The sequence below is a fragment of the Thamnophis elegans genome, chromosome 9, assembly GCF_009769535.1.
Source record: "Thamnophis elegans isolate rThaEle1 chromosome 9, rThaEle1.pri, whole genome shotgun sequence".
Classification (NCBI taxonomy): Eukaryota; Metazoa; Chordata; class Lepidosauria; order Squamata; family Colubridae; genus Thamnophis; species Thamnophis elegans.
In genome coordinates, this window is record NC_045549.1 from 67,647,952 (window position 1) to 67,672,835 (window position 24,884).

The window sequence follows — 24,884 nt, forward strand, 5'->3', positions numbered from 1 at the left end:
AGTTTCTACCCTTTGGCCATTATTTAACTGAATTCAATTGACACTTCATTTTTAAATGGAAGACAGTACAATTTTGAAATGTGTCCTCTCTTGCTCTCTACCACTTGATCAGGTGTTTTTGCTTTGTGTATTAATGTTCACATGTAAATAGAAAAAGTGAGACTCAGTCCCAAGAATGAACTAGACATAGATGTGTTAACCTTATACTTTTCTTTAGCAAAATTAGATCGCATAAAGCAGTGTTTCCCAACCTTGGCAACCTGAAGATGTCCGGACTTCAACTCCCAGAATTCCCCAGCCAGCGAAGGTTGCCAAGGTTGGGAAACACTGGCATAAAGTTCTTTGGCTGTTACCTTTGTCACTGAAAGTCCCTTTATGTCTCAACCAAATTCGCCTATAATCTAGTATTTGTATCTTCCCAGTTGGACAGTTATTTTTGACTATGGCTATACTAAATAATAGGAGGTATTGGAGGGAGCACGAACTGGCTCACGGCCTGCCTGTTCTCAACAGAGATTGACTAAAGGGGCCTGCACAGCCAACTTCCAGCTCTTATTTTGGGGGGCGAGGGGGGAATGGACAACAGAAGTGACAGCCTATGAAAAGTCCAACTAAGTACTGTAACTGCGTCCATTTCCAGTCTTCCTACCTGGTCAGCAGCTTGTGTAGCTCTGCCCCATTCAATCCCTGCTCCCAAGCTCAGGAAGACATCAAAAAAAGAAAAGCTCCATTCCTAGGCAGAATTCACATTTTCATGTGGATCTCTTTGGATCCCAGCCCTTTGTTTTGCTGATTTTACTTCTTTAGAAGTATCCAATCCTAAAGAAGCTATGTGTGTTTATGATATACATGTTTTTTTTTTCCTCTTTACAAATATCTTCAGTATTTTGAAAATAAAAATAAGTGGTTTGTACTAATTTGTTATTGAAGCTTAATTTGGATGAGCCATGGTGGCAAAGTGGTTAGAGTGAAGTACTGCAGGCTACTTCTGCTATCTGCCGGCTGCCTGCAATTTGGCAGTTCAAATCTCACCAGGCTCAAGGTTGATTCCTCAGCCTTCTATCCTTCCAAAGTGGGTAAAATGAGGACCCAGATTGTTGGGGGCAATATGCTGACTCTGAAAAACGCTTAGAGAGGGTATATAAGTCTAAGTGCTATTGCTAATTTATATTCCTAAATTCTGAATGTTCATTTAGCTTTAACTTTCTGTAAAAGAAAAGGCAAGCTCATGTTTTATTGCAAATTTCACGATGAACTCTTGGCTGATTGAACAAAGACTAATGGATTTTTGAATGCATTTTCAATAAGTCTATAAGCTACCTTAGTTAAAAAAAAGAAAAGAAATGTACATTGAACTGTATTATGAAGACTGATGAAAAGGTGACACAGGAAGTTACTTCATTCATCTACTTCTTTGAACTTTCCAGTCCAAACAGATAAAATGATCCCAAATAAATAGTGATGCTGCTTGATTAGAGTAGATGTTGCTTGTAATTGGCATTTTGCCAGGAAATTCAATCCCTGGAACATAAATGCAGCCATGCCGAATTTTCAGGCTAAGCTTTGATTCCAGTCTCTGAAATATATTCATACATTTAGGCTGTGTTTTGAAACAAGACTTCATTCTGTCTTTATCCAGATCATCAAAACACTCCGGGAACAATAATAGTAAAATAAAAGAATATGCCACGTTTACAAGTCTAAAACCCTTTTTAATCAGATGTTTAATTCGATTAACCTGAACCTCTTTGCAAACTACAGCATCTGACTATAAGGACATCAGCATCATCGCCAAAGGGAAAATGGCATGTACAACTCTGTTCAAGCTGTAACAATTTCTTTAAGAGCTTCTATTAAAACGGTAGCCAATAATTGCTTATTAAATAAAAATGAAGTTGGGCAACTGGCAAGAAAACCATTCTGCAAGATTTTTCTTCAAAAACTGGCATCCTAAAACAACTATTACTAAACAAGCAATAGTTCCACCTAGGCAAACTCCTCCTCCCACATCCCTTTCCCTGAAGTGCTATGCCCGAGACCAATTAAAAATTAAGTTACATGGTTACCTGAATGTGACAAAATTATTTTTTATAATACCTTTCCTGCTGAAATCATTCCTAGATGAAGCTTTTTTTTTTATACACATATACAAAGTTTAGACATCAATATTCACATTAGTCACAGTGAGGATGCTGGCAAATTCACCATCTGTAGTGTAGAGACAAAATGCAAAGCAGCCTTCTGGAGAGAACAATGGTACACAGCAAGCAGAGCTGGCCTGTTAAACAGCAAACACCCCCCCCAAAAAATCCCTGAAAATGGGATACAGTGCAGGAAAAGCCTCATGCGCTTTATATACAAAGAGAAGTTTATGGCTAATGGTTGACATTAACTGTAGTACAAAGGCTCTTGAGCAGCTGTGCATAGTTAAAATTCCTATGTCATTTGTTTCTCTTTATACCACTCCACAAATTCATCCAGCAACACTGGCCCTTTAAAGAAAGAAGGAAACATTTTTGTAAAAAAAAATATATGTATTACAAGAACACAAAAAGGCAGAGGGAGATCACAGATACGATGTGAAATGAGTCTTTGTCTTTCCTGACCAGATATATACGTACATGCTCCGTCTTCGTCATAATTGCTGAGGTCAAGATTAATGGATCGGCTGAATTCCAGAACATTGCACCATTGGTCCTTGTTGATAACTTTGTACTTAGATTGCTACTTAAAACAAAAATAGCAGTTATTCAAAACGCCTTTGGAACAAAGTAACTGGGGGACTAAAAAATGCAAAAGCTCATTCTGCAAATGTAATAGAAGGTGTGATAGTCTATAATATAAATATTCTAGCCATAACGTTTAAGGCATCACGCACTCATGCATCACGCACTGGTCACGCCCACGCCCATTTTTTTAAGGGGGAAAAAGCCACGATACGTCACGACACTGCCATGACGCCATGAGTTTGACCCCTCTGCTTTAGAGAATGGAGTGTCTATTAGATCCAAATGTCCATCGTTTACACCTACTGCATTTGCATCATAATTACCTAACTGATGTAAAAGACATCATTACAATAAAAACACAATTTAAGAAGGAAACTAAGTTAATGGACATTGCTCGAAGCAAAAATTCCAAGCAATATATATATATATATGTTGTGACTTTAAATATATACCTTTCACCCTGGCCTGGCTGATAAGGAGTCGAGCTCTGTAGCTCAATGGTTAACACATCTGCCTAAGAGGCAATAGAGCACAGGTTCGATTCCCAGCAAGGGTATGGCTAGCTGATGAGAGCTAAATAGCTTGAAATAGATCTATACTAGTCTCCCTTTATTTATTTATCAGCACAACATACATACATACATACATACATACATACACACATATATACATACATATATATATATGTGCTCTGTAATTATAAATATATAAATATGTAATTATAATTATATATATATATATAGTGTCACAACCCCTGGTAAGCCCCAATTATGAATTATGGGAGGAAGCTAACTGCTTCCATCATCTGTCAATATTTATCAATATTTATCAGCACAAATAAAACACACACACACACACACACACATATATATATATACACACACACACATACATACACACACACACACACATATATATACACATATATACATACATATATATATGTGCTCTGTAATTATAAATATAATTATTAGATAGCAATATTTTCAATTAATTCACTGTGAATTCTCAATTTTAGTGCTGCGTTTAAAAAACACAATAAAAAATTATTTTCTACATGTACCTCTAAGAACTGATGAAATACTGGGAAGAGGGGCCATGTTTTTCCTAAGAGGAGTCCTAGCATACACTTGGCAGTATTCATATCTAGGCTTCGCTGATCTTTTTCCTGTCAGAAGGAACAAAAAAAAATAATACTTGCAATATTGCTTAGTTGTGCTAAGACCCGTATCAATTTATTCCTCAAAAAAGTATAATCCAGCCCTTATCTTTATCTAGCATTCCTTTGCTTTTTGTTTTTATCAATGGATGTGCAGTCAAGCTAGACTTCCTAAAGATTTTAATTAATTGTTCTTACTTCAGGAAATTCCTCCTTTGTCCCAGATCTCTTCCATCCATTGCTTCTTGTCCTGCAATCTGGTACTTTGGAGAATAAGTTGACCCCCCTCCTTCCTGTGATAGGCCCTCAAGTACCAGAAGATAGCTACCTAATCCTTCTCTTTATTTGATTAAGCATACCTAGTCCCCTTAAACATTAATGATACTGGTTTTGTTAAACTATTTAATGTTCCCTTCAGTATGAAGACATACTTCCAACCTCAGGAAGTGACCTGTTCACATACTAAGAGACACATTTTTATGTGCATGAATTATACCATTCCATTCTATGATTAAGATAATACAAAGGAATAGTGACTTTTTTATTGTTACAATAATCAACTTCAAAGAGAGGGATATATAATGTCTTAGTCTGAAGGCCTCTTCTGGACTCCACAATCTCAAAAGCAGGAAGAGTCAAGAGAAAGCATTTAAAAAATTAACATGTATTTTAATTTTCATTTAACACATCATATGGCAACTTCCCATCTATTTGATACTTTCCTTCCTGTCCCATTAAATACTGGATATATGAAAATATTTCAAAATACCATCACTTCATGACATACAAGATTGATTTGAGGACAAAAACCACGGGTAGAACATTCTATGACATTATTAACTTGATTTTTACTATGTTTCCCCCAAAATAAGGCAGGGTCTTATTTTATTTTGACCCCCCCCAAAAATAAACCCTTGGTCTTATTTTTGGGGAGGTCTTATTATTTTTGAGGTGCAGGAGGCGGAGAGCGTGGTCACCTCATGGCTGCTGCTGTGTTGCAATATTTTTAGAGGGGGCTTATTTTTGAAGGAGGGATTATTTTTTAGAGTATAAGATGTACCGGAGTATAAAATGCACCAAGTTTTTGAAGAGGTAAATTAAAAAAAAAAGTTTTTGCACTCTGCAAACGTCCCAAAAATGGCCCGTTTTTCACAAAAACGGGCCCATTATTTTCTCCAAAACAAGCCTTTAGGAGACTTGCAGAGTGCTCCTGGGAGGTGGCCCCCGCAAAAAACAAGCAAAAATGGCCCAATATTTTGCGAAAACGGGCCCGTTTTTGTCAAACAAAATGGAATGCATAGCCTTTAGGAGGTTTACAGAGTACTCCTGGGGGCTGGGGAGACAAAACTGAGCAAAAAATGGCCCGTTTTTCACTAATTTCTGCCCTCCCCAGCAGCTCTCAGAAAGCCTCCTAAAAGCTATGCACAGCCATTTTGGTGAAGGGGCGGGATTTCGGGAGGCAAAAAATGCTGTATTCAGTGTATAAGATCCACCCAGATTTTCAGCCTCTTCTTTGAGGGAAAAGGGTGCGTCTTATACTCTGAAAAATGCGATATTTTAGCGCATGCTCTCAAAAGCCCGATTGGGCTTACTATCCAGGAAGGTCTTATTTTCGGGGAAACAGAGTAAAAAGTACAATTTGGGTAAGGGAAGATTCTGGGACAACATGCATGGCTTGGATGGGTTGTATTTTCCAAGTCCTGGTAGTTTGCAAAGGGTGAGAAACAGAGGTGGAGCCAATACTTGAGTTCCTCCTCACTCTATGCTTCCAACTAGAATGTAATGTATTTTGCCCTTCAGGTAAGCAAGGTTAACTTCCTCCCTCGGTTGCCAATCAAAAGTATTTCTTTTAAAACAAACAATCGAGGAGAGAAAATAAAGCACCCTTGTACTTTATTTTCAGGCTACTCACACGTGCGAAGTCAAATGCATATCTATAAATAAGCTTAAAATTCATAGGCTCGTTTAATAAAGATCTCAGGTAATCCAAAGAATTTCTTAGCTTCTCTGTTGTGTCACACCTGTAAAATTAATAATGGTCATGAATAGCGATTAAAATGTAATGAGAGAGAGATTGCTGCAATCACCCCACCAGTTGTAAATCCCTTGTTTTTAAAATGTGAAACGTCTCTTTCCAAAACAACTCCCACAAAATTACAATGCACAGCAGCCTTTCTTCACTTAGTGTGTGAGAGAAATCCATCTACTGCACCCGAGGGGAAGGTCTAGGGCAGTCTCCTAAGGCATGGGGGGCATAGTAAATTGCTCCACCCAGAAGGAGGGAATGGGCTTTAACCCCCATGACTTGAGACCTAATGGGAGAAGGATTTCAGGGGACAGAAGGATCATTAGCTGCTATAGGTTCTGGAGGCAGGCAGTGTATAAGTGAGTGCAAGAGAGACAAATGGCAAATGGGCCAGGGAGGGGGGCATGGCGATGGCTATTCTTGAGACTCTGACTACAACAGGAAGTCCTTAAAAACCAGTTGTTCCACAATGTTTTAGGCCCCAAAGTATTCCTGTTAAGATAAGCTTTTAAATACTGAAATGCTCCCAATTTTATTGACTATATTTCTTTTCTTCTTTGTCATCCGCCTCAAGTCTTGTGGAATGAACAGTAAATAAAATCACATAAATATTCAGAAAAAGATAGCAATAGCACTTAAGACTTATATACTGCTTCACACTGCTTTATAGCATTCTCTGAGATGTTTACAAATATCTGCATCTTTCCCCCAACAATCTGGGTCCCCATTTTACCCGAACTGGGAAGGATGGTTGAGTCAACCTTGAGCGGGTCAGGATCAAACTCCTGGCAGTGGGCAGAGTTGGCCTGCAGTTCCAACTGCATTCTAACCACTGCACCGCAGCTCCTAGATGTTACATACATCTTCACAAAATTATTGGATAAGACAGTACAGTTTTTTTTTTAACTTTATACAGACATGCAAGATCAACTTTACAAGAGGACAATGATCGCTATTTCACATTTGTTAATAGAAATAATACTTACTGCAAGGATGTCATTCCTTTTAGCCATTCTTGCAGTGTAAAATAGCCCATATTCTGAGCATCCAATTTCCAAGCCAACACAAGCATGGCTACCTGGTTTAAAAATAAGCAAAAGATTCCAAAGTTCATATAAGAATTTTGATTTCTTCAATGCTTTTCTTAATGCATCTCATTTTCAAAACCTTATATTGGCGACCAGTGATAGGGCAGAAGGGATACACAGCTCCATTTTTTCCAACTATTTAGACTTCAAAAAGTGCAGGGAATATTCCAGTGCTGGCATTCAAGGGATGAGTGGAAAGACAAAAATATCTGAACCATAAAAAAGAAAGATGACTGCCAAAAGTTTATTTCTTCTGTTCAGCAAAACGTAATAAATATAATATCGAATCATTTCAATGGGCCACTTTCATATCATGATTAGCGTAAAGCCGTCAAATGGTAAATGCATCTAATTTCTGCCCCATATATGCCCAATGTTCCGTCTCATTGGTAGGTAAAGAAGTGACTTTCTTGTTGTAGCTTGTTAACAGAGCAAATTTTTAAGTATGCCATCCAAATGCAAGTCAACAATGTTTCTGGATGTATTCCTAAGCAAACTGGAAAATATACATCCATACACTATAACATACATCTTGCATGCATGGACACATGGAACCATTTGCTACAATTATCTAGTCACCACTGGAAGTTGTGCACTAGAGCTGCCCACGTGCTAGAGGAACCATATTTGCCATTTAATTACACAATGGATAAACACACTGCGCCAGCACTATCAATGAGCTAGGTTTAGGATAGAGCGACAGAACAAACAAATCACAAGGTTCTTTTGTTAAAAGATGGAAATGGGTGAAGCACAAACTGATTCTCTCCTACCAATAAATGAATTTGAACGTACGTTTTCTGGCTCAACCCCTATGTCCTCACAGAACTTCTCCATTCCTTCAGGACCCACAACGTCATCTGTCCCTACAAGTAAATGACAAAGATTATTTTCTACTCAAAAGTTACAATCACTTGATTATTAAAGTCCAAATGACTGGACCATACAAAAAGAGCAGCTCTTACAAGGATGGGATTTCTTGAACACTGCTTAGGCACACAGCAGGAAGTGCAGGTCCAAAGATCAAAAACTCCTTTCTCTATCTCAATCCCACAAGATACAGCTGTCACAACATGCAAATATTCAAAGAGCCCAAAGGTTCCTCAAAACAGAATCAAATGTTATTATTTACTTTATTGCAGATTCACATCCATTGCTCCAATTAACCAAAAAAGAGATACTCTTCAAATGTTTAAAATACAGCACCTCAAAGCCACTTTTGAATGTTCAAAAATGGATCTATTAAGTATCTGCAAAACTGACTATAATTTCAAGTCAAAACTAAAACTGCACTTTTGGAGAAAGGTAGAATGATGTGAAGTCATTCTCATTTCATTTAATTAGTACGTTGATATTTTAATACTTCAAATTGATTTTTCCTCTTAAATTCTTGCTTAGAAATATTTAAGAAATGTGCGGATGTGAACACTTGCCTGCATATTCATAGAACCATTCTAAACACCTTTTACTTGAAAACATATCATCTTCTGACCTTATTCTGGTAGAATCATATTTTCTGTACACGCTGAAATAAAAGAGAAAAAGCTTAAGAACATGGTATTCCCAGTTCTATAAAATGATATGCCAGTGTCATATCATTTTAGATTGCAAGCCTTTGAAGTAACTTCTTATCCCTGGCCAACCCACTCACTTTCAGAGTTCTGACACTGTGAATAAATTTTATAAGGTCATTTGCAGAACTTCCAAATTCTACACTCAAATTTAAAGCACTTTCAAAACAGGCCTTAACACAGATGCAACGGATGGCCTGATCCTGGAAAAAGACACGGCTGCTTTATGAAATCAGCTGCAACTCTTACAGCACAAGGAATTTTTTTTCTGATTTGCTCTGAAGCCCAGAAAAAAAAATTAGGCTGCTTCAATGAATAGAAATGCTGTGTGCTGAATTGAGATCCAAAACATTTCTTCCCAACTATTTTCATGTACAACCAGAAGCAGGAAACAAATCTTCCTTACCAAATCTTATTTCACTTACTTACTACAAATTAAGCTCACCGTTGTGAGATTTCTGTTTTGTAAGGTTCTTTAAACATTTTGCCACTCGCTCACCATAATCAAAGTGTGTAGACAACATAGGTCAAATTATAAAACCTATGGAGAAATCTGTCCTCCAAAATAATTTCTTATGGAAGAACAGGTAGCATTGACGATAACTCTTAAAAGAATGAGAGTATATCGTGCCAGGTATGCAGAGCGTAAGAAAGCCTAGAAATCTCATTTAAATAAGCTGCTGATGGAGTTGATCAACCACCTTCTCCTGCTTTGCTGCCCTTCCGAATGTCATGTTTCTTAATTGAATAATGACCGAATAGGAAAGATTATGTACCCATCGTGTCTACTTTTTTTAGCTGTCAGATCATCTCCCGTTGTAGGTCGCCTTTTTTTTCTTGGCGGCATCACTTTGCTGAAGCTGTCTGATGAACTGCAAGATCTCAGGTTTCCTGCAAGGGAATGTAGGAAAAAGAGACAGACATAGGTAGATGTTATTTAATTATCTTATTTCATCAAGTTATGCTTTCTCACAAAATTTTGAGGCAGCTTATCAATCAAACGTAAGACTTTTTAGACCACACTGAAACATCAGCAGAGAAAATTCAGATGTGCAAGGCTCCTAAAGGCCTAATATAATATACAAATGTATAATACATTAGCATCTGTATTGTTCGGGGGTTTTGTAGCATGTTTTGTGAACTCCGTTACAACAGTTGGTGTACTGGTGGTTATGATTTACATGTTGTGCGAACTCAGCCACTCTGATCTATTCACTGAAGATAAGTAAACAAACCATGATTAATCAAATGTTTTTAGCATAGCCTACAGCAATCTACTGTGTTAATAGAACATTTACTAGATATAGAAAGTAATTGATATAACAATATTAAATAACTGAATAGACATTGTCACAGCTTTAAAACAATTGATCACATCATTTTATAAATCCTGGGAAGAATCTCTCCTCCATTTTGATAGAAATTAGATATAAATTTGCCTAACAAATGAAAACTTAATAAGGTTTCCTTTTCACTCAACATTCTTAAAAATTCTGTGATGCATAAAAAACACAAGAACTTTACCTGTTTGGTGATCGTCTTGACTAGTATCTTCTGTCAAATTCTGGGAAAAAAATTAAATTAATTAACTGGGAGTTTGGATATTGCTTTGTAGGTTCAAATATTGACAGCAATCTCATTCTGGCCTACTACTTTCCCTCATCAGATTTAAAGGTCAAAGATTACAATCAGTTACGACTGACTCTCTTATCTGAGGGAAAACATCTGAACTTTCTGCTATAAATTATTCTGGATCAAATTTCTTAAGTGTTTTTAAAAAATGGTCATTGATATTCTTGTTTTGTTATTTCTCTTTAATTGCTGCAAAACGCATGGGTTCAACAAAGTTCTAGATTTCATCTCACTTCTAAGAATTTCAAACAACTTATGCATATAGACAAATACTGTATTTTTCAGAGTATAAGACGCACTGGAGTATAACACACACCAAGATTTTGAAGAAGTAATTTTAAAAAAAATGTTTTTGCAGGCCTCCCAAACCCTCTGCATGCCTTACTTTTTGTGAAAAATGGGGCATGCAGAGAGTTTGAGAGGCCTGTAAAGTGCTCCTGGGAGCTGGGGGCAGGGGCATAAACAAGCAAAAAAAGCCTGCTTTTTGCAAAAAAACCAGGGCATGCATAGGTTTTGGGAGGCTTGCAGAGTACTCCTGGGGGTTGGGGGGCAAAAACGAGCAAAAAATGGCCCGTTTATCACTCATTTTTGCCCTCCCCAGTCCCCAGGAGCACTTTGCAGGCCTCCCAAAGCCTATGCATGTCCATTTTTGTGAAGGGGGCGGAGTTTTGGGAGGCCAAAAATGCTGTATTCAGTGTATAAGACGCACCCATATTTTCTCCCTCTTTTTTTTGGGGGGGGAGGTGTGTCTTATTCTCCAAACAATCGGGTAATGAATAATACATTGTAGCCTGATTTTCCCCCCAAAGTCAACAAGATAAATGCAGTCTGATTGTAACTGATATTAACCGTGGGATTAAATGTTCCTTTGGATTAAAATAATAGAGGAATTGGATATAAAAGGTCTAGACTTGGAGCAACCAAGTGCCCTCCAGATGTTTTGAATTATATCAAGTAAAGGAAGGTCCAGAACAAGCTCAAGCATGTGCTAGAAGTCTATTTTAGACTAACTGTTTGAAAAGATGGAGTGAAAATCTCTGGATTGTAAGATATGAGATCCACCAAATGAACAAAGGCAACGTTGGAGTTTTACTTCCCTCAAAGACCTGCGTGCATGATTTTAAACCTATCTCCTTTTCTTGGTTCACCCATTGGAAGCCAGATGGAGTATGTCCAAGGAGGTTATTGCCATTAGCAGGAAGCATGTGGGAAAAAGATTGCTGGTGCTGGTTTAGCCAAAGAACAGAGAGTGAGAAAAGCATCTTAACAGAATAATAGAGTTGGAAGGGCTTTGGAAATTTTCTAATACAAGCCCTTGTACAAGGAGGAGACTATATCATTCTGGCTGCCGAATCTTTTCTTAAAAACCTTCAGTGGCAGAGCGCACACAACTTCTGAATGCAACCCATTCCACTAGTTAATTGTTCTCACTGCGAGGAAATTTCTGCTTAGGTCTAGGTTGGTTCTCTCCTTGATTAATTTCCATCCATTTTTTCTTGTCTTGCCCTTCACGTGCTTTAGAGAATAGGTTGGTCCTCTCTTCTTTGTGGCAGCCTCTCACATATTGGAAAACTGCTATCATGTCACCCATAGGCCTAATTTTCACTAGACTAGACATAGCCAATTCCTGCAACTGTTCTTCATATGTTTAGCACCCCCACCCACCCCCAATCATCTTTGTTCCTCTTCTCTGCACTTTTTCCAAAGTCTCTACATTTTTTTTTTAATATTGTGGAGTCCAAAACTGGACCCGATATTCCAGGTATGATCTTACTAAGGTTTTATAAAGCGATACTAACATCTCACATGATGTTGATTCTATCTCCATTAATGCAGCCTAGGATTGCATTGACCTTTTTGGGTACAGTACAATGAATTCCCTTTTATTCACTCATCTAAATCCTTATGAAGATATTGAAGAATACTGGGCCTAAGAAAGAACTTGGGGTACCCCACTCCTTATTTCTTTCCATATAGGTGTAGTTCTATTAAGGAGTACACGTTGAGTGAGGTTTGTAAGCCAGTTACAAATCCATCTGATGGCGATGCTGTCTATCCCACATTTTTCTAACTTACTAAGAAGTAGGTGGTAGTCTACTTTGTCAAATGCCTAACTGAAATCTAAGTATACTATGTCCACAGCATTTCAATGGTCCACTAATTTAGTCACTTTGTCAAAGAACGAAATAAAATGTGCTTGGCATGATCTGTTTTTGACAAACCCATACTGGCTTCTGATTATAAATATGACTTGCTTCTAAGTGTTCGCAGATCAATTGTTTATTATCTTTTCCAGGATCTTCCCAAGTATTGATTTCAGGTTGATTGGACTGTAGTTTCCTAGATCAATTCCCCCCCCCCCCTTTTTGAAATTGGGAACTACATCAGCTCTTTTCCAAGTCTCTGGTAGTTCTTCAATGCTCCAGGATCATTGAAAGAACTGGTTCAAAAGTTCCAAGATCACCCCTGACCACTCCTTCAGACCTCTGGGATGTAATACATCTGGTCCTGGTGATTGAATTCATCTAAAGTGACAGGTATTCTCTTACCATTTTCTTGCCTATTTTAAATTGTATTCCTAGTTCTTTTACGGTTCTGTTTTTGGCAGTTTGTGCTATTTTTCCCCTCTGGCTTGAAGACAGATGCAAATAATGAATTAAGTAGCTCTGCTTTCTGCCTGTCATCCTCACTTCCTTGCCATCTTCTCCCATTTGTAATTAGTGAATTCGCTTCATTTCTCCATCTGTGAAACCACCACAAAAATCAACACTTTGCTAATTCTCAGTTCCTGTTGTAAATGCTTCAACAAGTGACCATATCATTGTGTTAGGCTGCCTAATGCTTCCAGAAAGAAAGGGGCAGAGTAATAGCTTGATACGTGTTTTAATGTCTTATTTATATTCGATACATTTATACATGTATTTTGAAAGAAATAAGCAGCTCTGAATAACCTAAGAATCCTTATGATCAGAAATTCAATTGTGTTATATTAAAATACACAAACAAGTATATATCTAAATAATGTAACTAAATATAACTAAAACTTCAAAGTATTAAAACTTACTAAGAAAAACTTTGGCTCTGGCTTCATTCTTTTCTGATAATCCTACAGCATTGCTTATTATTCTAATATGCAACCTACACGTGGGCAAGACTACATAGGGTAATAGGAATAGCAGAATAAGACTCCTAAGGTATCTAGACTCAGAGGGGTATTTGTTTAATGGAGGAATGAATGAACATACCAGTTGCGCATCTAAAGTTTGAATATTAATCTAAAGATGAATACTGAAGAAAGGATTATCTCAAAGGAAAGTACGCACAGTTAAATTTACACAGGTCTTTGTTGCCAATTGCAAAATAATAACGGAAGAATATTTAAACATCCATTTAATGTTAAATAACCACGATTTTCCAAAAATGTAAGCAATTACCAGCCTATTAAGAGTATGGTAAATCTTGTGAATATTTGCCAGTGTTGATAGATGAGAGTTCAGCTGGAAATCTAGGAATGAAAAAACAACATAAAATGTATATTATGTTAGTTCTGCAAAAAAAATATAGGGAATATTTTTTTTAATCTCTGCACAGCTATTTTAAATGTATAAGCTAGCTAGAATTGAAGAGAATGGTCAAATTATTGTTGATGTCATAAACAAAAAGTGTCATAAGATTCTGACCTGATTTGACCTGCAGAAGCAGTAGTCTTTAGCCAAGAAGCTCTAGAGCCAAGTATGAACTTGGGAGCAAAACCGATTGTTGATACATCCACAACATTAAAAGCAACCATTAATACATTTGGAGTAATTCCCCGAATCATCTCCCCCCCCAAACCGCTCCCCCAAAAATATTCCTAAATTCAGTTGAATCATTTCCAAAGAGACTCCTAATCCCAACATGGTCTCCTCTAAATAGCTAGTTATGCCTTAAATAGATTCCGCTAGCAAAGCAAAACATGGCCTCATTATACAAAATAAGAAAATCGAAGTTGTCGGGTACCAAAAAAGATGTTAATCTGAATAAACAATTTAATTGCAAGTAAACAGTAGGGAAAAATAGCCAAAGCAAGGTGGGGTGGTTTTTTTTTGCAACATACGTTCTTTTCCTCCAGCATTCTGAAGCTTGCATTCTGTCTAGACTGAACAACAGCCATGCTTGACTTTTTATAAGTGTTTTGCTAGCCTGAATACTTTTCAGTCCCAAAGAGGTTTCCTGGACAAGGAAATATCAGCTTGAAGAGAAAAAATCCTCATAGTCTGTTCTCAAAACAAGACCAACAAATTAACATTTCACATAACACATTAAGTTTATCCAAAGTTGAACTGTTTATTAAAGGCAGGCAAAATTTAACACACTGTGTCGAAATAAATTAAGGCTACACCACTTAATTTACTAATTGTAGATATGGAGGAACTTCAGGTCGTACAAACAAGCATTTTCAAAGTAATACAGTATTATAAAAATAAGTGCTCTTAAATACCACAGAGAGAAGACTCTTAATTTAACTCGGCAACAGTCTGTTTCACATTCTTTTAAGATAAATTAAAACTAAGCACAATAAATAGTCTTATAGTACAAAACAGTATAAAACATTAGAATATCTCCCAGCAATCAACCCTAAGCCACAACTAAGTAAAAATATGACAAGCATTTCCAAAAGAGATTAAACTTCCTAATTATCAGCAATGTTGAGAAAGAGCTCTATTATGCTACGTAGACACAATTTTTATGTCAAATACAGATCCGGTAGACAAAATATGCTGTGCATTGAGTTCACACTCAAATATGTAATATTAAATCATGGTGAAGGCAGAAGCATGATTAGTTTACCTTAACCAGGATGTGGCTTTTTATCTGAAACTGGTTAAATCAAAAAAAGCACATTTTTTGTTCTATTTGCATACTGCCATAATGCCTGTGTTATACGTTATGGCAACTTTGGGTTCAACTCTCATTCACAGTTTACACTAGCCAGAGTTTAGAGTCGTTTATTTATTAATCGCATTTATATAAACACCCTTCTCATCCAAAGCAATTTGGGCAACACACAATTAGATTTTTAAAAATGAATAAAAACAAAAATATTTGTGTGTCTATCTATAAAGAGATGATGATGATATCGTCAATTCAGGCTCATGGCAATTTACAATAAAAACCACAGTGCTCGTGGCACAAAATAAATAATTAAATGTCCAGCGTAAGAACATAAAATAAAGTAAGTGGCAGGAAAAGTAAGAGACAAAGCAAAACAATGTTTCAACAGGTTATATAATCGTTACCTGTAAATGTTCTTTTAAAAACAACACATTAACCACCTCTGGTGTTTACCATCCAAAATTATAAGAAAACATTAAACCATTAGAATCCCTCCAAGTAATTATCTCTTTTCAGAAGTTCATTACGATGAAGGTCCATCTAATGTCCAAAGGGAAGCAGTTGGGTGAAGGACCAATGTTTCTTGGTTTCAGCCCCCTACACAGATAGTCGTTGATTTACAGTCACAATTGAATCCAACATTTCTGTTGTTAAGTGAGACATTTGTTGAGTTTTGCCCCATTTTATGACCTTTGTTGCCACAGTTAAGTTAATCACTGCATTTGTAAATTAGTAACACGGATGTTAAGTGAATCTGACTTCTCCATTGACTTTGCTTGTCGGAAGGTCGCAAAAGGGGATCAGGTGACCCCGGGACGCTGCGACCGTCATAAATACGAGACAGTTGCCAAGCTTCTGGATTTTGATCACACAACCACGGGGATGTTGCCATGGTGATAAGTCTGAAAACGGTCACAAATCACTTCTTTCAACGCTGTTGCAACTTTGAATGGTCACTAAACAAACTGTTGTAAGTTGAGGGCTACCTGTTACCTCCTAGAAATGTGTGGTCGCCATGACCATCTCCCGTGAAGAAGGTATTGATTGGATGGGTCAATTCAGATTGGAAAAAGTGGTCAAGATACCTTGGCACCATTATTACGAAATACACATGATGTGTTTATATAGTGGGCCCATATCCCCAAACATATGTTCTTAGAGGTTGCATATGCAGCCTACGATTTTACTACCCTAGAAAACTATTTATAAGTAAAAACTATAATAAATGCATAGAGTGCAATAAAAACATTTGTAAAAAAATGAAACATTAAAAAAAATGAATTCTAGCACTATGCAAATGCAATCTTTATTCAAACAAGAACAATGTTTCCAAAAAGTAAATCTAAGGAGCTTTTTGAATGATTGAACGTTTTTATATTCCTTGATATTTTTCGCTATGCAGAACTTCAGGTCAACCCACCAACGTTGGCAGGACAAATTACTGTATATAAATGATGTTGTCTATTGGAGTAATGTCTGCAAGCAAACAATCAAGGTCAGACATCACCAAGGGCTCACAATTCAACCTAAGCTATACAAGTAGTCCTCAATTTACCATGATTCATTTAGTGACCGTTCAAAGTTACAACGGCACTGGAAAAAAATGACATGACAATTTTTGCACATTGATGACCCTTGTAGCATTCCCCACGGGTCACGTGTTTTACATTCAGATGCTTGACAACTGACTCCCATTTACGACGGTTGCAGTGTCCTGGAGTCATGGGATCCCCTTTTGCAACCTTCTGACAAGCAAAGTCAATGGGGAAGCCAGATTCACTTAACAGCCATGTTACTAATTTAACTACTGCTGTGATTCACTTAACAAATCAGGCAAGAAAAGCCGTAAAATGGGACAAACTCACTTAACAAGTCACTTAGCAATATAAATGTTGGGCTTAATTGTGGTTGTAACTCGAGGACTATCTGTATATACATATACATGAAGGGCTTTGCACTTTAGATCTTTTCATCAAGTTCAATGCAATAATGGAAGACTAAATCAAAACAAGACTTGTGTTAATTTATTCTGCCAGTAAGGACATTTTGATCATGCCAAAACAGATTACACTATAAGGGTACGGCAGACTAGAGATTTGCTGCCACAACTAAACATTTCTTTAATACGTCTATGTTCATACAGTTTAATTCAGGATTTTTACCACAATTTACTGACTAAAGCAAAATGTCTTAGTTCATTGTAATTCTAATTTGAAACAGACTATTTTGATTAGCAAGATGTGTGAATCAAATAAGCAAACTGTTGGCTTAGCACAATCTATTTCAATTAGACTAACACATGGCTCCATTTTAAATGCAGGTAGTGCCAGAGCCAAGGACATTTTCCCCCCACCACTGTTCTAGGTACCGGAAATATCCTGAATGTGCTGTATGTTTTTAAATGGTTGCTGTGGGCATCTGAAAACAAACGTTTTCCCAAAACAGGAGCAGAAGATGTCAATGTTTATACACAGGATTCCTTGTGTGGTTAAATTGTCAACTATAACAGGAATTAGATTTGGGTAACTCAGATTGTCTGGTTTGTGTCTGTACAGCCACTAAATAGGACAGGTACAAACGTCAACCAATAGTTAGGACTGCAGAAGAAGCATCTGCAAACAGCCTTCCTTCCGTTGAGGATCTGTATACTATATGAGCTAGAAAGGGGGTTGAGGAAATATCTACAGACCCTCCCATCCTGGACATAATATATTTCAATTTCTCCCCTCAGAACGCCACTATAGAGCACTGCATTTGTATGTATACTGGGAGCTTATGCACCAGAGACAAATTCCTTGTATATCCAATCACACTAGGCCAGTGGGTATCAATCTTCTTAATGCCACGACCCTTTAATACAGTTCCTCATGTTGTAGTGACCCCCAACCATAAAATTATGTTTTTTGTATTTTTTCAAAAATATGTGTTTTCCGATGGTCTTAGGCGACTCCTGTGAAAGGGTCGTTCGAGCCCCAAAGGGGTCCCGACCCACAGGTTGAGAACCACTGCACTAGGCCAATAAAGAATATTCTATATTCCAGTGTTTTTCAACCACTGTGCCGTGGCACACTAGTGTGCCGTGACATAGTGTAAGGTGTGCCGTGGGAAAAACACCCGCCTATAGTCAATATAGGCACAGAGTTAAATTTTTTTAACATTTTCTAATGGTGGTGTGCCTCGTGATTTTTTTCATGAAAAAAGTGTGCCTTTGCACAAAAAAGGTTGAAAAACACTGCATATTCCATCCCATCGAAGTGCTTCAGCATTTTAACGGTTTCATCAGCTACAGGTCACCTGGGCAGAAATGAGGATGGAAAGATAATTGCAAGCAATGGGAGAGAAATACTTCAGCACCTCAGGAACAGATTTACATTTTGTCAAAGGATGGGCTCACGAGAGAGAAGCCTTTGAATACTTCGCATTCAGTGACTTCCCTTTCTTTCTCTCCTGAAAACCAAAGCTTTACAATGAGGGAGAGCTGCAGTTATTTCTAAGGGGCATAGGAAAAATAATTCAGTGTTACATTAGCCCCTCCAAAACCAGGCTATTTTCTCTGCTTTCCTTCTGTGGTCAGAGGGCTGCATCCTAAAACACAAATTTTCCTAATTTTCCTTAGGCAACAGATGCATTATACCAGGGGTCTCCAGCCTTGGCAACCTTAAGACTTGTGGAATTGTGGAAGTCCACAAGTCTTACAGTTGCCAAGGTTGGAGACCCCCGCATTAACTATACATGGCCTCCCAGCACCCCACTTGTGACTCAGGAGTTCCCTAAAGAAGCCAAAAGCAAGTTGGTATTTCCTATTTGGGGGTGGGGATAATGTTTCTGCAAAGGCCATTGCTTGACATTACCATCTGGTTCAAGCCTGCTTAACTTAAGCTTAAGGGTGCTTTCTTATATTGAGCTACTGGTACTTTCATTCACTGACATGCAACAAAGGTTCATGAAAAGATTTTTTTTTTAACTTGCATCGAAGTTCTGAAACATGCTCTGAAAATGCTGCCTATATCCATCTGTACTTGCCTAACCCTGTCTGCTTGGAATGTGTTTTTATTTCAATCAACCTTCCACGTATCTCCTTCAAATGGAGCATGGCCCTGATGATTCATGGATTTGTTCATGATATTTTTGTGTCAGCCAAATTGGTTTGCTATTGGCATTGCTCCACCTCACAAGCCCTGGAATCTAAATATGAATCAGAAAAGGTGCTGCTTAGCTCCCAAGCTCAAAGTCAAGCCTGTGCATCAGGGAGGCACAAAAATAAAACTTTCAGTTGAGCTGGTGACTATCTCGAAAGATCTGTATAATGATATTATGAAAATGGTGTTCCATTGCCTTCTTCTAGGGTGTTTTTGTCACCCTAGAAGAAGGTTGAAACATCAGCATTGGTATTATTTGGAGGACTCCTATCCAAATAGCAACAAGGTTAAACCATAATTAGTTTCAGAGCCAACAAGACCAACCAACCCCTGCTATCTGCTCAAAAAGCTTTATCTCCACTTATTAATTTTACTTTTAATGTATTTATGACTGGGTGCTCCAATACAATCAGTGCTCATGATGTTACCATTAAAACACCATATTACAGTAAAATAGCGTTAAAATACAAGAACATGATGAAATAGCAAATAGGCTCAAAAAGCGCGTAAGAAAAAGTGTTCATTTCAAACCATTTGCAGCAAAATTGAAGGGCTAAAAGATGCCAAATGAGGAAATAATCTGGCATCCTGTGCCAAGCAATTTGAGAACCTAGGAGTAGCCAAAGCTCCCACAAGCTTCAAACTTAAACTTATATGTTTAAGAAATGTGGCTTCTGAAAATTCTTGAAATGAAATTGAGAATAGCCACTACGAGGGGTAGACTTTAAAATAACCAGTTCCCAACTTTTACAGGTCACATATAAGATAACCTTTATTATCACTTTTTACTGTGAACACACAAACAAATGTGTACACACATACACTCCCCCTCACAGGGATAGATGGATGGATGGATGGATGGATGGATAGATAGACAGATAGATAGATAGATATAAAGATCAATATACAGTATTTCCTCCAACAATCTGGCTCTTCATTTTACTGACTTTGGAAGGATGGAAGGCTGAGTCAACCTTGAGGCTAAAATGATTAATGTAAATTATCATGAAGTTGTTGCCATTGTGTTATTTTAATTGAAGCTTGTTATAGAAACTGAACTATTCACGTACTAGATATGCTAAGTCTCCAGATAACCAGGGAACTTTTGGGGGAGAAATTGGTTCTTTGCAGGATATTTTCACACTTACATGATAGGCCTACAATAAGTTTAAGCCACATATTTTTTCCTTTCATTAAGCAATGGCATCAGTTGGGATGCCATTGCTTAATGGAATTGGAAGTGAGCCTTCTCTAGAGCAGTGCCTGCCCTCTGAAACAAGTTTCCCCTTGAGATCTTTTGCAGAAGTGGTTTTCAACTTATTTCTTTTTATAGAAAACAAAATGAACACATTAGCTTAAAATGTTTAAATGTGATGTGTTAAAATGGCACCTCAAATTAAAGATCAGCAAGGCGAAATAAGAGTACTTTATTTCTAGCCATACTTAAGTCCAATATTTCTTAATAAGCATGCTGAAGTGTGATTTTACATGTTACTATGAGAATGCATTTCTATACAGCATAGGCCCACTCAGAAGAAAATACCATCAAGCAATAGAATTACTTCCAGTCTGCCCTTGAAGTTCAGAAGGGGTTATCCCTTCATAAAAACTGTAAGGCTGCACCTTGAATTCTTAAGATAATTTATTTGGAAGTAATCTGTTTTTTTAGTGAGTCTTAATTCCGGATAAGCATTCTGTGTTCTAATCTTACAACAGAGCCATTTTCCTTTCAATTTCCAAGCATTCAAGGCATTCAGCAATAACCTGCTCAAGAGACCAGGTCAGAAGAACCTCAGATGTTCCTCCTGCACTCAACGTTTATTCTTCAACCGTTCCAACCGATGCCAGCTAAATTAGTTTACTGCAACTTATTGTTGAAAGTATTGGCCCTAGGTTAAAAAAACGAAAGAAACTTGATATAAATCTACAATGTATTAATAACGCGGAATAAGGGGTGGATAATTTTACTTACTAGTAGTACATAATTACATTTCACAGAAAAAAATTTAAGAAGTTACTTTTTTGAGTAGGTCAGTTATTTATTTTCTAAAGTGTAACTAAATCACACATATTTCAGAAACAGCTAGTTCTTACAGGACATTCTTCCAAGGTTTTTTGGGGGGGTCATTTGATACTTTTTTTAAAACGACTACAGAATATTCATAAAAATAAACTGACCAATATCATGGAGAAATATATTATTTCTGAATAAGCATTAGGGAAATTTTGTAGAATTTAACATTTATCTATAGGAGCCATCAATTGACTACTTCTTCTTCTTGAGCCATACCTGTCATTGGATGTTGGCGATCCTATTTTTATCAACACCAAATTGGCTAGCCTAATTATATTCTTAGCTTTAAAGTAAGTTAAATACAGAGTTTTCAGCCCAGAACAAACGAAAGAGAATTGTTAATTTTACATACAATGAAAAATACATTATGGGATACAGCATGGACTATCCATTACTTGCCATAATGCTAAAGAAGAATATTGATGTCCTGTACTGTGCATGGACAAGCTTGATGCAAGTAATAGCCTTGTGTTTAAAAACTCACTGGTCACCATAGACAAGAAATACATGCAGGTGGCAAGAGGCCAGAGAGGAATAGAGTGATTTGGCTCTTCTCTGCCACTCTAGTCTCTTCTCCATCACTGTTAAATGGAAGGCCCTTCTTTTTACTAACCTCAACAACCAGTTGTTATTCTGTTCCAGCTACAGAGAAACCCCTTTGCTCTATGGTTACCATGCATATTCAGTTAAGCCTCTTTATAAAATCAAGAATCTAAGTTTTCCATTTACAAAGCCAAGCAAAATCAGGATTTTTTTTTTTAAAAAAAAACCTCTCCACTGACCTAGAAAAATCTATCCAACTATTAGAACGGCCCTGATCAATGAACAATCCAATAGGATTTCTCTTTTGGAAGGGATGTCCAGCAACAAATTAAACTGCAACAGCAACTTTCAAGTTTTATCCTGAAATAAATCACTGGCTTCTGTTGACCTCAAAGAAAGGTATTAAGGGACAGGGGAAAGAATGCATTCTCCAGTTTCCACCCTCCCCCCCTTTTTTTCTTTAATCAATGTCAGCGTTTGGACACTATATATGTTGACAGCAGCAAGATTATTATATACACAAAAATTGGAAGGACACTTCGATTCCTACCATGGACAAATGGTTGCAGAAGCTGATGGGAGTTGGCTGAAATGGCAAAATGGGCTATTTTGATTAAAGAAAAGAATATAAGTACTTTTGTTTCGACACTGGAGACCACTTCTGAACTTTGCACTTGAAGTGGAAAAGAATGACTCTTTGATTTTGGGTTTTACAGATTCGATGGATAGATCTTCATAGAAATGGGTACTTTATATTATTATGAAAAAAAAAGTTGTGGTTTGATGTTAATGCCTTATTTTTACTGCAGCAGAGAATATCCGAAATCAACACTTTTTTCTTTTTCCTAACCCTTCCTTTCCCCTCTTCCTCCCCCACTGCTTTCCTATTTATTTTTGTTTTTGTACCATACAGATTAACAGAATTGGAAGGGATCTTATAGGGCATCTAGTCCACCACCCCCCACCTCAAGCAGGAAACCCTACACCACTTCTGACAAATGGCAGTCCAATCACTTCTTGAAAGTTTCCAGTGATGATGCTCCCACAACTTCTGTTCCATTGGTTGATTGTTCTCACTGTCAGGAAATTCCTCCTTATTTCCAGGTTGAATCTCTCCTTGTTCCATTTTCATCCACTATTCCTTGTCTGGCCATTCGGGTGCTTTGGAAAATAGCTTGACCCTCTCCTCTCTGTGGCAGCCCCTCAAATATTGGAAGACTGCTATCATGTCTTCTCTGGTCCTTCTCTTCACTAGACTTATTTTATCTTATAACAACTCCATTTTTAAAAAAATGTTAAATAAAAAAACCATGGGGAAGTTTGTCCAGGGCAAAACCAAACCCTAGGAAACGTCCAGGCTTAATAAACGAGACGAAGAGGCAAAAGCACAGAGGAAAAAACACATTTAAAGGGGGGGGGGGGGAATCTCCTCCCCAGCTTCCTTTCCCCTCTCACAAAAGGGGGAAACCTCCCCTCCCTAAGCCCATGCAATTGCCCCACATGCCTTCAAGGGGAGTCAATGCAGAGACCCCCACCTCACCCCACTCCTACCTGCAGAGGGGCAGGGCGCTCCAGTTGCACCCCCCTGACCCAAAGAGGGGCGAATGGTGGAGAAGGTGGGGGTGAGAGAGAGGCAGACAGCTGTCCGCGGGATGCATTCTGGGAGCTGTAGTCCGCGGGGCCAAGCCGGGCCTCACAGCCACGGCGGGCGAGAACTCCAACTCCCACCATGCAACGAGAGTGAGGAGAAGGCGAGTTGGGGGGGTTGTTCCTTTCTTCCCCCTCACCGGCGGCCCTGGATTCCACCCTCACCCACCCCTCGCTCGCCTCAACCCGTCCGCCGTTGAGAAGGGGAACGGAGCACTAAAGGGGCCGGCCGCCGCCGAAAGACTCCTTGGTCAAAGTGCGTCACAAGGGAGCCTCCCCCCCCACCTCTCCTTTCCCCCCCGGTTCAATGCACATCTCTCCGAACTCTCCGGCGGCACCGGGCGCTTCCTCCCTTCGTCGCCGCCGCCGTTCTCCTTCCGCCGCTTGACCAGGCCGCGACCCACTTACTGACAGCCGCGGCATCCGAGTGCATTTTTGGGCAGCGGCCGTAGCGCGTGTGCGCACCCACACAGCCTGCCCCGCGCGGGCGCTCCAACCGCCTCTCGCCTCAGCTCGGCTCTTCTCTCTCTCTATCACTCCCCCCCCCCCCCGCAGCCCCCACAAGGCAGAGAGGCCAGCCCCGTGCGCCCCGCCCCTTGCCAGCTGCCATTGGATGCATGCTCCCCTTCGCTCCGCCTCTTTCCCCCCCCCCAAGCCGTCCCCGACGGGATTTCTCTCGACTGCCCCTCCTCTTCGCCACGCGGCCCCGCCCACCGCGGGGTCTTCGCGCCTCCCGATTGGTCGGACGCTCCGCGTGCCTTTGGTCTCTCACGGTCCCGCCTCACCCGTTGTTAGGGGCGAGCGGGCAACCGCCTCCCCCGCCAATCAGCGGAGCAAGCGCGTGCGGGGGGAGGAGGGGGAGTGGAACCGTAACACGGGAGGAAAAAAAAAAAGGGAGGTCTGGCTTTTGATTGGACAGGGGGAAAGGACATGGAGGCCACGCCCCCATCCCAGGATTGGTTGGCGAAAAGGAGGGGAGCGCGGACCATGGATGGAATTAAGAGGCGCCTGGGGTTCAATTGACAGGGATCGCATTTAGTTGGGAAGATCTTGCTGCGTTTTAAGGTAATTTAGAATTTTTTTCTTTTAGAAAAAAAAAATTGAAATATAAATGCCCATGGAGATTCTCAATCACCAGGTCATAGTTGTCTAGGGTTTTTTTCCCCCAGTCCAGACCATGAAAGATATGGAAGAACCAATGTGATAGTATAATACGGTATTGAATGGTAAGTATTTAAGTAAGCACGTAAATGCCATACTAGAAAAAGTTGAAAGGATCACCTTTAATTTACACAAAAGCTGGGACATGATCAGTGAAGTAAAGACAAGGATAGCTCAAAAGTTCAATCTTTTATTTTCTTTAAACAATCCAAGGTTTAACTGGTACATGCACGAATTTTG

The 24,884-nt window shown here is 38.7% G+C and overlaps 1 protein-coding gene across 2 annotated transcripts; it reads right to left on the reverse strand.

Annotated features, from left to right (window-relative positions):
• Positions 1–1,197: 1,197 nt before the first annotated feature.
• On the reverse strand, positions 1,198–24,035 carry DCUN1D4 (defective in cullin neddylation 1 domain containing 4). 2 transcript variants are annotated; one of them, XM_032223620.1, is made up of 11 exons: positions 23,892–24,035; positions 13,640–13,710; positions 10,098–10,137; positions 9,350–9,464; positions 8,436–8,527; positions 7,798–7,868; positions 6,901–6,992; positions 5,801–5,909; positions 3,793–3,897; positions 2,622–2,724; positions 1,198–2,492 (listed from the first exon to the last, which is right to left on the reverse strand). In XM_032223620.1, the coding sequence occupies exons 1-11, from the start codon at positions 23,914–23,916 to the stop codon at positions 2,437–2,439; spliced, it is 879 nt and encodes a 292-aa protein (XP_032079511.1). In that variant the 5' UTR covers positions 23,917–24,035; the 3' UTR covers positions 1,198–2,436. The 2 variants fall into 2 exon arrangements, with proteins under 2 accessions (XP_032079511.1, XP_032079512.1); XM_032223621.1 differs by lacking the exons at positions 9,350–9,464; positions 10,098–10,137; positions 13,640–13,710; positions 23,892–24,035 and having other exon boundaries at positions 7,968–8,522.
• Positions 24,036–24,884: the final 849 nt, after the last annotated feature.

Excerpts from the sequence above, each read along its gene's own strand:
- DCUN1D4 (XM_032223620.1), bottom strand. The coding sequence starts at position 23,916 with ATGCACTCGGATGCCGCGGCTGTCA. Across the intron at positions 5,910-6,900 it reads AAAGGAATGACATCCTTGCA|GTGTGACACAACAGAGAAGC; the intron begins GTAAGTATTATT and ends TTAATTTTACAG. Across the intron at positions 2,493-2,621 it reads TTATGACGAAGACGGAGCAT|GGCCAGTGTTGCTGGATGAA; the intron begins GTACGTATATAT and ends CTTTCTTTAAAG.